Source organism: Punctularia strigosozonata (genome assembly GCF_000264995.1).
Source record: "Punctularia strigosozonata HHB-11173 SS5 unplaced genomic scaffold PUNSTscaffold_1, whole genome shotgun sequence".
NCBI classification, from domain to species: domain Eukaryota; kingdom Fungi; phylum Basidiomycota; class Agaricomycetes; order Corticiales; family Punctulariaceae; genus Punctularia; species Punctularia strigosozonata.
This window is the reverse complement of record NW_006767433.1, coordinates 4,251,186-4,262,952: the sequence shown is the minus strand read 5'-3', so window position 1 is coordinate 4,262,952 and position 11,767 is coordinate 4,251,186. Positions and strand designations below refer to the sequence as shown.

The 11,767-nt window shown below is 52.8% G+C and overlaps 4 protein-coding genes across 4 annotated transcripts; all 4 read right to left on the bottom strand.

Moving 5' to 3' along the window:
• Window positions 1–415: 415 nt before the first annotated feature.
• On the bottom strand, window positions 416–1,909 carry PUNSTDRAFT_81086 (Molybdopterin binding protein). Its single transcript, XM_007379470.1, has 8 exons — window positions 1,696–1,909; window positions 1,524–1,643; window positions 1,396–1,472; window positions 1,263–1,336; window positions 1,086–1,211; window positions 846–985; window positions 696–793; window positions 416–645 (listed from the first exon to the last, which is right to left on the bottom strand). Exons 1-8 carry the CDS (start codon window positions 1,818–1,820, stop codon window positions 497–499), a joined length of 909 nt encoding a protein of 302 aa, XP_007379532.1. The 5' UTR covers window positions 1,821–1,909; the 3' UTR covers window positions 416–496.
• A 147-nt stretch (window positions 1,910–2,056) lies between these two features.
• PUNSTDRAFT_96583 (uncharacterized protein) lies at window positions 2,057–4,621 on the bottom strand. Its single transcript, XM_007379469.1, has 13 exons — window positions 4,150–4,621; window positions 3,678–4,098; window positions 3,529–3,623; window positions 3,476–3,479; window positions 3,352–3,424; window positions 3,280–3,297; window positions 3,191–3,225; window positions 3,057–3,143; window positions 2,781–2,997; window positions 2,718–2,727; window positions 2,443–2,667; window positions 2,335–2,383; window positions 2,057–2,278 (listed from the first exon to the last, which is right to left on the bottom strand). Exons 2-13 carry the CDS (start codon window positions 3,873–3,875, stop codon window positions 2,264–2,266), a joined length of 1,026 nt encoding a protein of 341 aa, XP_007379531.1. The 5' UTR covers window positions 3,876–4,098; window positions 4,150–4,621; the 3' UTR covers window positions 2,057–2,263.
• A 1,262-nt stretch (window positions 4,622–5,883) lies between these two features.
• Window positions 5,884–7,599, bottom strand: PUNSTDRAFT_49339 (uncharacterized protein; the record flags this gene model as incomplete). The annotated part of the gene is made up of 5 exons (XM_007379468.1): window positions 7,497–7,599; window positions 7,193–7,442; window positions 7,025–7,144; window positions 6,387–6,971; window positions 5,884–6,333 (listed from the first exon to the last, which is right to left on the bottom strand). Coding segments are annotated over exons 2-4 (622 nt in total), but the record flags the coding sequence as incomplete, so codon positions are not given.
• Window positions 7,600–8,651: 1,052 nt separating this feature from the next.
• Window positions 8,652–11,702, bottom strand: PUNSTDRAFT_130238 (uncharacterized protein; the record flags this gene model as incomplete). Its single annotated transcript, XM_007379467.1, has 15 exons — window positions 8,652–8,828; window positions 8,898–9,074; window positions 9,136–9,198; window positions 9,247–9,438; window positions 9,487–9,855; window positions 9,913–10,139; window positions 10,189–10,528; window positions 10,578–10,605; window positions 10,664–10,676; window positions 10,733–10,775; window positions 10,832–11,169; window positions 11,225–11,255; window positions 11,316–11,438; window positions 11,492–11,573; window positions 11,626–11,702. The coding sequence occupies 15 exons, from the start codon at window positions 11,700–11,702 to the stop codon at window positions 8,652–8,654; spliced, it is 2,280 nt and encodes a 759-aa protein (XP_007379529.1).
• Window positions 11,703–11,767: the final 65 nt, after the last annotated feature.

The window sequence follows — 11,767 nt, the reverse complement described above, 5'->3', positions numbered from 1 at the left end:
GGGATCCTGCGGTTGCTCATGCCCTTCAGACGGAGATGTCGCCTGATTTAGCGCATCGAGTGACCACAACGCCTGCTGAAGGGCTGCGCGAACGACGGCGGAATCATCTAGGACATCATGTGGGTCATGATTGTGAGTCAGGCGGCAAGGGTCGGCAGGGATCGTCGACGAGTCTAACATGAGCCTGCGCACCCTCCAGGCAGGTAGCTAGCAACGTGCTCGGGCTGAAGCTCGTTTCTCCAGGAGCGGTCGACCGTCCACGACAATGCCAGCCGCTGGCTCGCCGTCACTCACGCCGCGTTATGCGACGCGTCCGTGCACGTGATTAATGATTGCTGTTGCTGTTGGCGTTTGGCGTTGCCTTCAGTCGTACAAATGATCAAGATCGCGAATTTACGACGAAAAGTCCTGTGTGCGCCAAGCCGCGCGTATTGGCGTGCAGTGCGGTTGTTCAGGAATAGGGACCGCGCCGGGAAATATACCTACCTGGATCTATTCATACTTTCGCTTTGACTTCGTCTGACCTCCGCTTCTCAGCTTTTACCTCCTCGTCGCTGACCAGCCGTCCTTGAATCTCCTTAACCACCTCCTCCGCAACTTCATCCACGCGATGCCTATCGACGCCGATGAGGGAGACATATACGCCTGGAGCAGTCGACATGAGCACGGCATCCGGTCCTTCCACCAAGATTTACCTTGTTTCAGTAATGGATACGATCCAACGCGGATATCCTCAGATTTCACGCGCTTCTGGAGGTTGGTCAGGTATGGTGCTATGGAGGATTCAGGCATCCTATCGAGTCGTGCATGAGCACGAGGGCAGGCACGAAGCGCAAGGAGCTCACTCGGTGAATATCTGCACTCGTGACGGGCGTGCCTCCGGGGGCGGAAGAGGAAGAAACGGTTTCAACCCGTCCAGGAGGCGAGTAAAGAGAGACGGAATGCCAGGGAATATGCAGAGTTTCCCTTCCAGCCGAACTACAGGCTATAGGACATGGAAGTCAGAATCTCAGTGCTTGCCTCGCAAAGACGGGTAGAAAATCCACGATATCCATCGTTTCGGGAACAAAAGAGCAAGTACGAACCACCCACATATCACCCGCAACATATAGTGGTTCACCACGGCTCGGGAATAATGCCATGCGTTTCCGCGCTTCCTGTTGCTCTGCATTCTGGTTTGCCATCGAAGGCCTGCTTTTAATCATTTCTTCCTGAGTCGGAATCATCAGTGAGGATGTTCACAGAGTATACAAGAGGCGAACCATTCTTCGGAGCGTCTCTTCGTGATAGACAAGTTCCTGGTCGAAGGATTTGGCAAGGGAAGCGTAGGTGATATCTTCAAATACGACGTGAGGTGCATTCTGGTGCATTCTTTTAATGGTCCGGCGTACGAACCATCATGGGTAGGTCCGATGCCGCCCGAAGTGATCACAAAGTCGTACTTCTTCACTAACCGTCGACTGGCTTCGATACTTGCACTGCGTCAATGCAAGGTACACAAAGACTATCGATAGTAGGCGCACATGTCGTCTTCATCATCAGGAATGACTTCGATGCGTCTCAGGTCTATTCCGTGCTCAAAGCAGAACTTGGCGAAGTAGTTTGAATTTGTATCCAGAGTCTTGCCATTCAGTATCTCATCCCTATTCATGAATGTTGAACGTCGCAAGAGACTACAGACAACGGAGCACTCACCCAATCATCAGAGCGGCGGCGGTTCGTATGTACCTGCCTTCTCCCAACGGATTCGGAGGGATAGGTGTAGTAGGCCAGTCGAACTGGGATAACTGCTCCCGGTTACCGAAGGTAGCGTTTGCCATGTTCGCTCGACTGGCAAATGTGCAGAAGGTTTGAGCCTTGACCTTGAGAGTAAGATAGCGAGAATGTCCTGATATTCCGCGCACAGAACAATTGCACCACACAGTCGCCGCACCACGAAGGAGTCGCAAAGCAGGCGATAACGAGCTCCTTATGCTCGAGCTCATGACGATGGGTCGATTATCATGTCCTTTCCCAGCCTACGCATCGAGTGACGCGACATGAGAGTGAGAAACGCGTGTCATTGTGTCAGCGGTTCGCGGTGACTTCCGCGACGAGGATATAACGAGGTTGTCAAGCCTTTTGTAAAGTGGTTTATGCAACGGGCACTACGAAGACATGCCAAGCCTATGACTACACGTTCCACTCGTCCACTCGCATGCGCGATCCTCGCTGTCATAAGTACTGCAACACCGACCTGAGCCTCCCTCCATCGAAGCTTAACTCACAGACACTGGGACTGAGGCGCAATCGAATCACACTGAGCACATCAAGAAAAAGCACGGTGACACTCACATAGTAGGTGTTCAGGGTCGTGCAAGTCGAGCCTGCGGCGCAAACCGTCCTGCACGCAATAGCCCCTGATGAGAAATAACTTCGAACATAAGCACGATGGATACACACGACCCCGTCCAGCCTTGGCCACCGCATTGTCCATATTTCGCGATTGCAGAGCCACTAGCCACCGGAGCGGTGCTTGTGCTGCTCGGAGAAGCGACAGTTATCACTGTGCTTGAAGCCAACGACGTAGTAGACGCAACAGTCGAAGACGCAGAAGCCGAAGAGCTTGCGAGAGGCGGCTGCGGAGTTCCGGCGTATGTGGCACGACCCCAGTCGCCAGTACCGCCTCTGTGATGGGACATCAGTAAACCGATGAAATTTACGGTCAACGTTCTTACGGTAGGACGACTACATTGCAGTTGTCAGCATCGAGGCACGAGCGGGGAATAGAAAGGACTTGCCTGGACCGCCCGGCGCGATGTAATACAGCTGTGACGGGTTGGCTTCAATCTGCCACAGCTGAACGAGCACACCGCTGGTATCGTTTGGATTGTACGAGCCCGGGAGAGGAACACCTTGCGGCAGAGTGACGCTGCCACCATTCGTCACCGTCACCTGGACGCATTGCGGGTAGAATTGTGCGCCCATGTAGGTGCCAGCGACATGCAGCCCAAGGATCTTACAAGCGTATACCAAATGAGCTGAGAGGTTCAACATTTACGCCAGAAAACACAGACCTCATGTCGTAGAAGGTATTCCCCATCAGCCAGACCAGCAGGAATGGTCACTTGGTAGTACGACGGGGTAAGGTGAAGGATGTGTTCCTGTGCGAGTTAGCACCAGAGTGGATGATAGCCTCAAACATGCTTACACCCCAAGGCCCAGGTGTTGTCCGATCGGGATAATCTGGGAAATATCAGTTACCCGACACGTTGTGATCAGCACCACGGGAGCGCTTACAGACATCCTGATCAATTTCTGCATATCTCGTCAGGGAATGATTCCTTGTCCAAATGGATCTAGGTCACTTACTAACCCAGACATTGCCTGTGTCACCCTTGAAGTTTGCGCATCCGCCAGTGCACGCAGCAATATAGGTCATCACCTAATGCATAATATTGAGACGTAGCGCGTGCCGTCCCGTGCTCTGACATACAGGTCTATACAGTACATGAGTATATGCTATCACACCGATACAACGTGTCTTACCCAGGATGATCCGACGTCCAGCTTCCCCAATCAAAGATAACAGTTTCGCCAGCTTTGACGGGGGCAAGCACTGTGGTCGGGATGTTCCCACCTGGCTGAAACAAGGTTTTTCAACATTGGGTTCGATAATCCAAGCTATCTCGGCTAACCCCACAGGTAACATCCGCTGTGGTGAAATCCGGAACGGGGCCATATGTATTGACGTGTCGGATGGGGGAGGACGCGTTAGCAGTGGTGTATGCATCCGCCGCCGACCATGTGCCTGAGGATGCAATGAAGTTACGCAGTTGTCCATGGCCCCAGACGGCCGGCGCTACCAGGATGAGGGGGAGCAAAGAGTAGATCATCTGAGCAAGTGCTGGAAGCTGAGCCCTCGGAGGTTGTGGGGACGAGCTGCGTTGTATAAGTTGTACTCGATGTTCCGAGGCTTTCCGTGATAAACCCGAACTAAGTCATGCGACGAGAGCGCTGAACTTCTGTGCTGCAGTTCCTTGAGTGCAGACGCAACCATTCCACGGCAATGCATCGGATATCCTTCGGATGCGGAAAGGAAACGCATTGCATCACGCGCTAAAGACACGTCAGCCTTCTACTTTCAGCGGGTTGGGATCACAAGTGCACCTGATGTTCAGTGTGAAAACTTCGTTCGGTGCTAGGCTACAGGCCCGGGCCACTATCACGAATGTCCGAGACGACGGTCACGTACGAGCGCAGCCCAACTTTGTCGTCGCGCCACCATTGGATGACGGTCCGACCTGACCATTCGTCGAAGTCTAAGTCCCAGAATTTCATGTCACTGCTCTTCGGAATCCATCTCTTGGAAGTACCGCGAGGCACGCAGCGAATGCGTGACAAGGCAACGGGGTCGAGCCTAGTAGGATTGGCGTCGTAAATGAGCACAAAGTTGCCACTGTCTTCGCTGTCGTCTTCAGCCCAACATGTATTGAGTCCTTGAACGGACACGGATGACAAAGATCGGGATGGCCGAAGCCATCGGATCACCGTACACATGTCTGGTTGATCAGGAGCCTCGACGGAGTATATGGCCTCGTTTGTGACAAACGTGAATAGGATGAAATCCTCGGAGCGGATCACCGGCCCCGGAGAGTAACCGGACTCAAGCTCTTCAATGATATACACGCCATAGGGGTGGGCCTCGACAGGGCCATCGATAGCTGACACACTTTCGTCTGGGATCCGAAAGAATGCAACGTGATTCCCGGAGAATAAACAGAACGTGCAGTCGCTGATAACCACGATCATGTTGATGTCGCTGTTGCGGTACTAGATTATTGTGTCAGTTAGCACGGTATGTCACAAGGGTGACTTACGTTGGGGTCCAAGCGGGCGAACCGGCGTCCTACGCCCCCATGATGCGCAATTTCGGACGGGATGTGAAGGCAGACAAGCAGCTCGTAATCGGGTTCCTCTTTGGTGAATAAAAGCAAGTCATCTCGAGCGGCGACCAGCTCGACAAAATCTTCTGTCGGATTGATGATGAGGGGTAGCAACTTCGGGTGCATAGAACCCGCGACCTGGAATAACCAGAGTTGTCGAGATATTCCGATGGGACTGCAAACTGAGGTAAGTTGAATCCGATCGGAGTAGTGGTCGGCTTACGAAGGCTCATCGACGACACACAGAACCATAAGACCGTATCGGATGGATTCGCAGAGCATCATAGTTGCATGGGTAATGTCGTTGGGTTGGTCCGTCGGGTCCCATTTATCGATGAGTCGGCCGTCATCACAGGATATCACTTGAACATGGCCAGAAGATAGAACCATGACAATGTAAGGACCACAACTAAGCAACTTCGCCGCCCTCACATTGGGAGGGAGCTCGAAAGTCGTGGTTGAGAAAGAAGTTCCGCGAGATAACGATTCGTGAGCCTTCGTGAAACGGCGCGCAATGCTCCTGAGTTGACCAACAGTCCTGTCATGCATGTATCTTAACACCGTCGGGTTTGGAGAGAGCTTTAACAGGTCTCGAATGACCTCATTCCAGACAGTCCGTTCATTGGTGAAGGTACGGAACGCAATACAGGTCTGCAATCGGGTCCTCAGCTTAGACGTACGGTGCTGCGAAGGTACAACGACGGCATACCTGAGACAGAGACTCGATGTCTTCAATCGATAAGTATCCTGCAACCAGTTGCCATATTTCGTATGGAAGTCTGTCCATTCAACGCCAACTGTATGACTGAACGGGTCCAAGAAAACGGCTTCTGCACGCTGTAGAGGGTGGTATGCCACGTGTGCAGGGAATTCAGCCGCAGCCCGCATGCTGAATGTTGCCTATTTTTCGTGCACACGAGTCCACGTGAAGAATGAAAACATCTCCTTAAGTACAGCTGAACGAATAAGTGTGGAGCATTATCAGGTAGGTAGGTAGGTAGTATTAACCGGCGCGGTCCCAATACCGGAACAGCCGGACCCCAGCGCCTCGCACTAGTGACGAGCCACCCTGGTCTACGTGCGCTCTATGAGCCAACACACCGCTTCGACCAGTATCAGCACTAGCGTCAAGCGACAACGATACAGAAGCCAGCAATGGAAACTATAGCTTGCTCTTGATCTTACCGCTGAGGACCTGCCTACCGATCGCCCGGGCTCTATCTCCGAGCTTACGTAGACGATCTGCATCCAGGAATGCCAGCGCATCGGTGATGTCTTTGTCCGCACCGAGGTGGTCAACCGCTTCCTGTATGTTGACTTTGAGGTCCGAGACCGTCTCCGCGATGACTAGCGCAGTAGCACGGGTGAGGACATAATCCATGTTGTGCGCGCAGTCGTTGATCTTACCCTGAAGTTTGACATGAGCGCGAAATTAGAGGTACAGCCGAAGAAATCACGAACCGACAAAGTCGAGAGCATGTCGAGCTGTTGCTGCATGGGCGTGACTTGCGCGGATAAGGCAGAGGACTCCTGCTGTGCAGATGCGAGCTGTTGCTGGAGCGCCTCGAGGCTCCTCTTCTCCGATTCGAGCTGTGTTTGGAAGGTGTTGAGCGCCCCCACGTCCCCATCAAGCTTGGTCTTCTTCTCGTCCCTCAATTTTTTCGTGCGCTCTGTGTCGGTGGCCAATCGCATAGGAACAGGATCCGGGAAGTGTTTTGACCGTTGCCCTTTGGCAATCCTGCCCATACAAGTATTGTCCGCTTCTTCCTGCCTGCGCTCGCGCGCTTTGGCTTGTTCGTATTCATTCCGCGCTTTGTCGTACTCCGATTGTGATTGATTCACAGCGGATTGACTGCTGTTCACGATGCCCTCCCATTCGCGTACCTTCCCCTGAAGGTAGCCTAACCTCGTCTCGGAGGCAGCACGTTGGATTTCGAGGTCGTGCATCTTGTCCTCGGCTTTCTTCTTGTCCGAGATGATGGTCTGGAGTCGATTCTCAACGCTGGTTGACCAACGAGTTGCCGTGTCATTTGAAAAGAAGAAATTCTGGACATCGTGCAATGAGAGATACGAAGCCGGATGAGCGTACAACGCCGTACCTTTGCGCATTCTCTGATGCGGGCTCCTAATGTAGCAACGTCGTTCTCCGTATACACAAGGTCCACAACTTCAAGCCCGGTATCGTTCTCCGGATGCTCGAGTACCTGCACAATCGTGACCTGTAACATTCTCAGAAGTGGGAAGCTTAAGAGGGAGCATGTGCCTACCAGGGCATGGAGAGCGTTTTTGACGTGATTCATTATATTCGTTCGCTCAGGAGAGGTCGAGAAAGATTGACTGGGGTCAGGATCCGGAAATGAGGTAACCGCCGCCATGGACCACACTGTCGCGGCACCGCCGGAGGATTGTAGGGAGACGGTCTAGAAAGGTATATCAGGAGAGTCATGGTGTGCACGATGAAGGCTTACGGATGTGGATTGATTGATATCAAGAGATTCGCCGGTAGTGGACTTCAACCTAAAGTACAGGGTCATCAACATCACCGCTACGTAAAGAGGCCGAAGTGCTAACTCGTATCCGTCGCCACTCTGAACAAGGTCCCATTCTTGTGGTGATTTGCTGGACGCAAGCACGACCCCCGGTCGGTCTTGACTTCCGCAAAGATATGTTCCGGTACCATAGTTCATGATGCAATGACCCTTGATTCCACGGAAAAATATCCACTAGTACATTAAGGCGATTAGCAACTGCTATTATGGCGAAGCGAATGACGCACCGTTTGCTGGGTTTGGTTATTGATACGAGCAAGCGCAACGGGAATATTGTCGCCCATGTTCGCGCCTGGCACCTCCAGAGCAAGGTTGCTGCCCTTGTTGAACAAGGTGCAAACCTGGGTAGCATTGTTTGAGAAGTCGAGATCCGTGGAGTTGACCCTAAAATAATTCAGAGATGTTTGTGTGCAGGCAGCGACGGCACTCACAGATGCAAGGCCATGGTGAGTGAAGAGGTTGTAGAAAGCTGCGTCTGCCTGACGAAGGTGTGTTATTATGTATGGTCCCGTAGCGCGCAGTCCCCAAGCCAGAACCGATGGTATGACAGCTGTCGATCGCGCCAGGCACTGTACTTCGAAGTGCATATCCGCCCTGGAGCAGGTTGAGCGCTAGGCGAGCATCGAGATTGCGGACTGCGTCGGTTGGGACTACTAATCAGACAGCGGAGGAATTTCGCTTCCGCGCGCCAGTGGGGTCGGATCGGTCACAGCGTTGGAGACCTTGAAGGCCACATTGGAGTGTATCTGTAGGTGGTCAAAGTTCTCCGCAGTGGTCACAAATGTCCGCGGGGAGGTCAAAGTTTGACCCCACTTCGCCGTGGTGCAGATACACTCTATTGGTGATGGTGCCTATTCACAGTCCAGGGATAATGTCTAGACACAGGGCGACGAGGACGACCGGGCTTTGGCCAGTACCGGGTTGTGCCTCAGGCACAGTTGAGGACCTGAGGTGCCGGAGAGAGAGCATCCTAAATTAAAGTTCGGGAACTGTCAAGGCAATTGCCGGAGGCGGTCGATCCTGATCACGTGGTGGGTTTTCACCCCACCGCTCCATGTTATTGGGCTGGCGACGGCTTAATTCACCATAGCGTTTCAAAGTCTGGAGGTATGTGTTCATAAATTCTGATCTGGGTCTAGATTGGCGACTGAAATTAGAGGTGACACTGGCATGAAGTTTACGTTAAGCTCATGATCGAGGCACTCCTCGCTGCATGCTTCGTGATTTCGTCACGAGCTGTGGAAACCAACTGCTCTTTGGAGACAACAATCACTCCCGGGAGTGTGAAGCCCTGGGGTACGGAGGCAATCTCCTTAACCTGCTCGTCCATGGACGCCAGCAGACGGTCCCGTTCCTGTTCGAAGATGAGAAGCAACATGAGTATACGAGAATGAAATGCCATGGACGGATGTCAATAGCCCACCTGCGCTAAGATCTCGCTCATCTTCTCCAGGCTTTCTTCCCCCCATTTAACGAGCTTAGTCTTGGCTTCCTGAATGGCCGCCTGGTCAGTGCTTGCGTTCATACCCATCAGGTTTTGCATGCCAAGGACCATGGTTAACCCAGGTTGCACCGAGGCATCGAACATGGTCGTATATAGCTATCAACACTATGTTCAGAACCCTCCCTCTACTAAGAAGCAATGAGCTGGAAGCACATACCCCTGCGAGGTCATAAACCATGCAAGCGACCTGGGCAGCATACCTGACCTGAGAGACTATGACCTGAACCAAAATCAGTCATCGCTTAGCTGCGTGTGAACCTTCGCTCACGTTCTTAGACCATGTATTGAGATAGGAAGTATTTGTGCTCGTCGTTGACCTGAATGCTTCGAATGGCCCATTCATCGTAACCTTGACGAGGTTGTCCACGGATTGAAAGATGGTATGGATGCTGGTGAACGCGATTTGTAGCTCACCCATGACGGTGATGGGCATGACCATGCTTTTGAGCATCTCCTCTGCCTATCCGTACGTGTAGCAATGATAAACAGAATAACAACGCGCACATACCGTGCGAGATCGGACGTCCAAACCGGCGAGATGAGACAGAAGGTTACCGAGCCTCTCCTTTGCCTCAAACATGGTCTGCGTCGCATCAACGTAGATCGCTCTATCCGCTTCAAGCTGCGCGTTCGCGACCCTGAGCTTGAACAAAGCCTGCTGCAGTCCCAGGGTGCCAGCAAGTTTGAACGACTTTTTGCCCGGCTTCTTCGGAGTCGTGTCTTCAGGGGGGTTTGGCGGAAGGCGAGAACGAGCGTCGAGGGCGGCGGCACTTGCCAGCGCGGTGGACCGTTCATTAAGGTCAAGGATGTCTTCGAACACCGCCTTCACCGCTGCCGGCGGCTTGGTCACCTTTAGGCTCGACAAAGTTTGGCAAACCTATACAAACATGACTCCGCTGCCGATCAAGCATGAATGTGTAATCGACAGTCATACCTTGATTGCACCTTGGAGAATGCTTCTAATCTCATCGAGGCGTTTTGTCTCCTTCTTCTCGGCGTCGTCCTCAGATAGAGGCGTCGACGGATGTAGGGCAGCTGTGGCGCTAGTGGTCATGGTCGTGTCCGACATCGTCCCGCCGCCGGTGGTCGTGGTCGTGGTCGGCACCATCCCTGCAATGGGATCGGCAGTTTTGCCAGCCCCGAATCCAGTATTGGGTCCCTCTTCAGTAGGTTTGAGTTTAATCAATCACTGCTTGGGAGGGGAGCTCACCGGCGCTGTTGTCTGCACCGTCTGGGCTAAGAAGGTCGAGATCCACGGTGATGGTCGACTGTACTGTCGGCAGCGAGTCGTTGACCATGTCCCAGTCCACGCCGCCGTCTGCGCCAGAAGTCGCGATCTTGACGAGAGCGGTGCAGTGTAGCTTCACGACCAGCGTCAAACCGCCAGAAGTCGGTATCTTCTGATGAGCGTCCCGTTTACGAATTTCCGGTAGCTCAATGTCATCCGTTTCCTGGAAGGTCTTCTTCGCCATGTCCCACGTGTCAACCAGGCCCATTGGGTTTCTGCCGTATATTGTCATCAACAGGGCGCCGTTCAAGGTCAAGGCATCCTGAATTTCCTCAGCAAGGCGCCGAATACAGGACTGAGACCCGACTCACCACCCAAGCGTGGAGCATATTGTTGCCTCTGGTAGATTACCCTCGAGTGTTAGTAGGATGACCATCGGACAAGAGCATGGACTCACATGACTTCCGCGGCTGGAAATAATGAGGAGATTGAGAAAACCATCCATAGTCCGGCTACAACAACGCACCGGTAGGGACTTCTTTTTCATACCTGTCAAATCTTTCGCGACTCTAAGACATCATACTCAGCACAAGTTCCGTCGTTAGCAGGTCACCTCTATGCTCACCTTCTTGTACGCATCCTGGGTTTTCTTGAAGTGAGCAGCGGTTCTCTCTGCGTTCTCTTCTGCTCCGGCTTTGCGAGCGTTCAAAACCGCTGTCTTAAGGGCCAGCGCCTTGGCCCGGTCCGTGGCGCGGCCCTGAGCGGCAACGAGGGTCTCGCGCAGTTCCATAGCCAGATGGAGCAAGCCATCAAAGCTGGTCTCGATGGTGTGAGAGGCGTGGACGGCAGTCCCGACTTGTTTCGAGATGTTGTCGAGCAGTTTGGAGAGTGCGTCGGTGACTTTCTTGTCCGAGTCGCCAGCATCGATCTTTCTGAGAAGACCAAGGATGGCACTCGATACGTCTGTACACATGCGCACGTCAGGCAATCTCCTTCTAGATAATCGTCGCGAGCATACTGAGGAGGCTCCTGCAGCTGACACGGATAGTCTGAAGTATAGAAACGAATTATGAGTGCCAGGTCAAGGGGACGGCATATATAATCCTCACTTCCATGCCTTTATAGCTCTCCCTCAGCGCGTACTGGCAGACAGAGATGACTTGTATCACAGTCGCTCGGAAACTGTTGCCATCCTTGATGTATTCGAAGCTTGAATTATCAGGTTTTGCTAACTGAAAGCGAAATAGGTCGCATATTCGATGAAAATACCACAGAGACGACTAACCTTGAAATCCGAAGCGGTAGCAGCCAAGAGCAAATCACCGAGCACAACAATCGCAGAGGAGGCCGGGAGAAGGATATCCGCTCTTGACGACTTTCAACTCATCTATATACATATCTTTGCGCTGTCGCACTTACTTGTCGGTTTGTTGCCAGGTTTCCAACGAGAGGTCCTTGAATTTGATGGTTGGGTCCAAAGCTCCTGCAGTAGCCATCGCACGGAACGGTATGTGAAAGTGTTACGGGAAGAGAGACAGTACGCTCGAGGAAGCACAGAGAT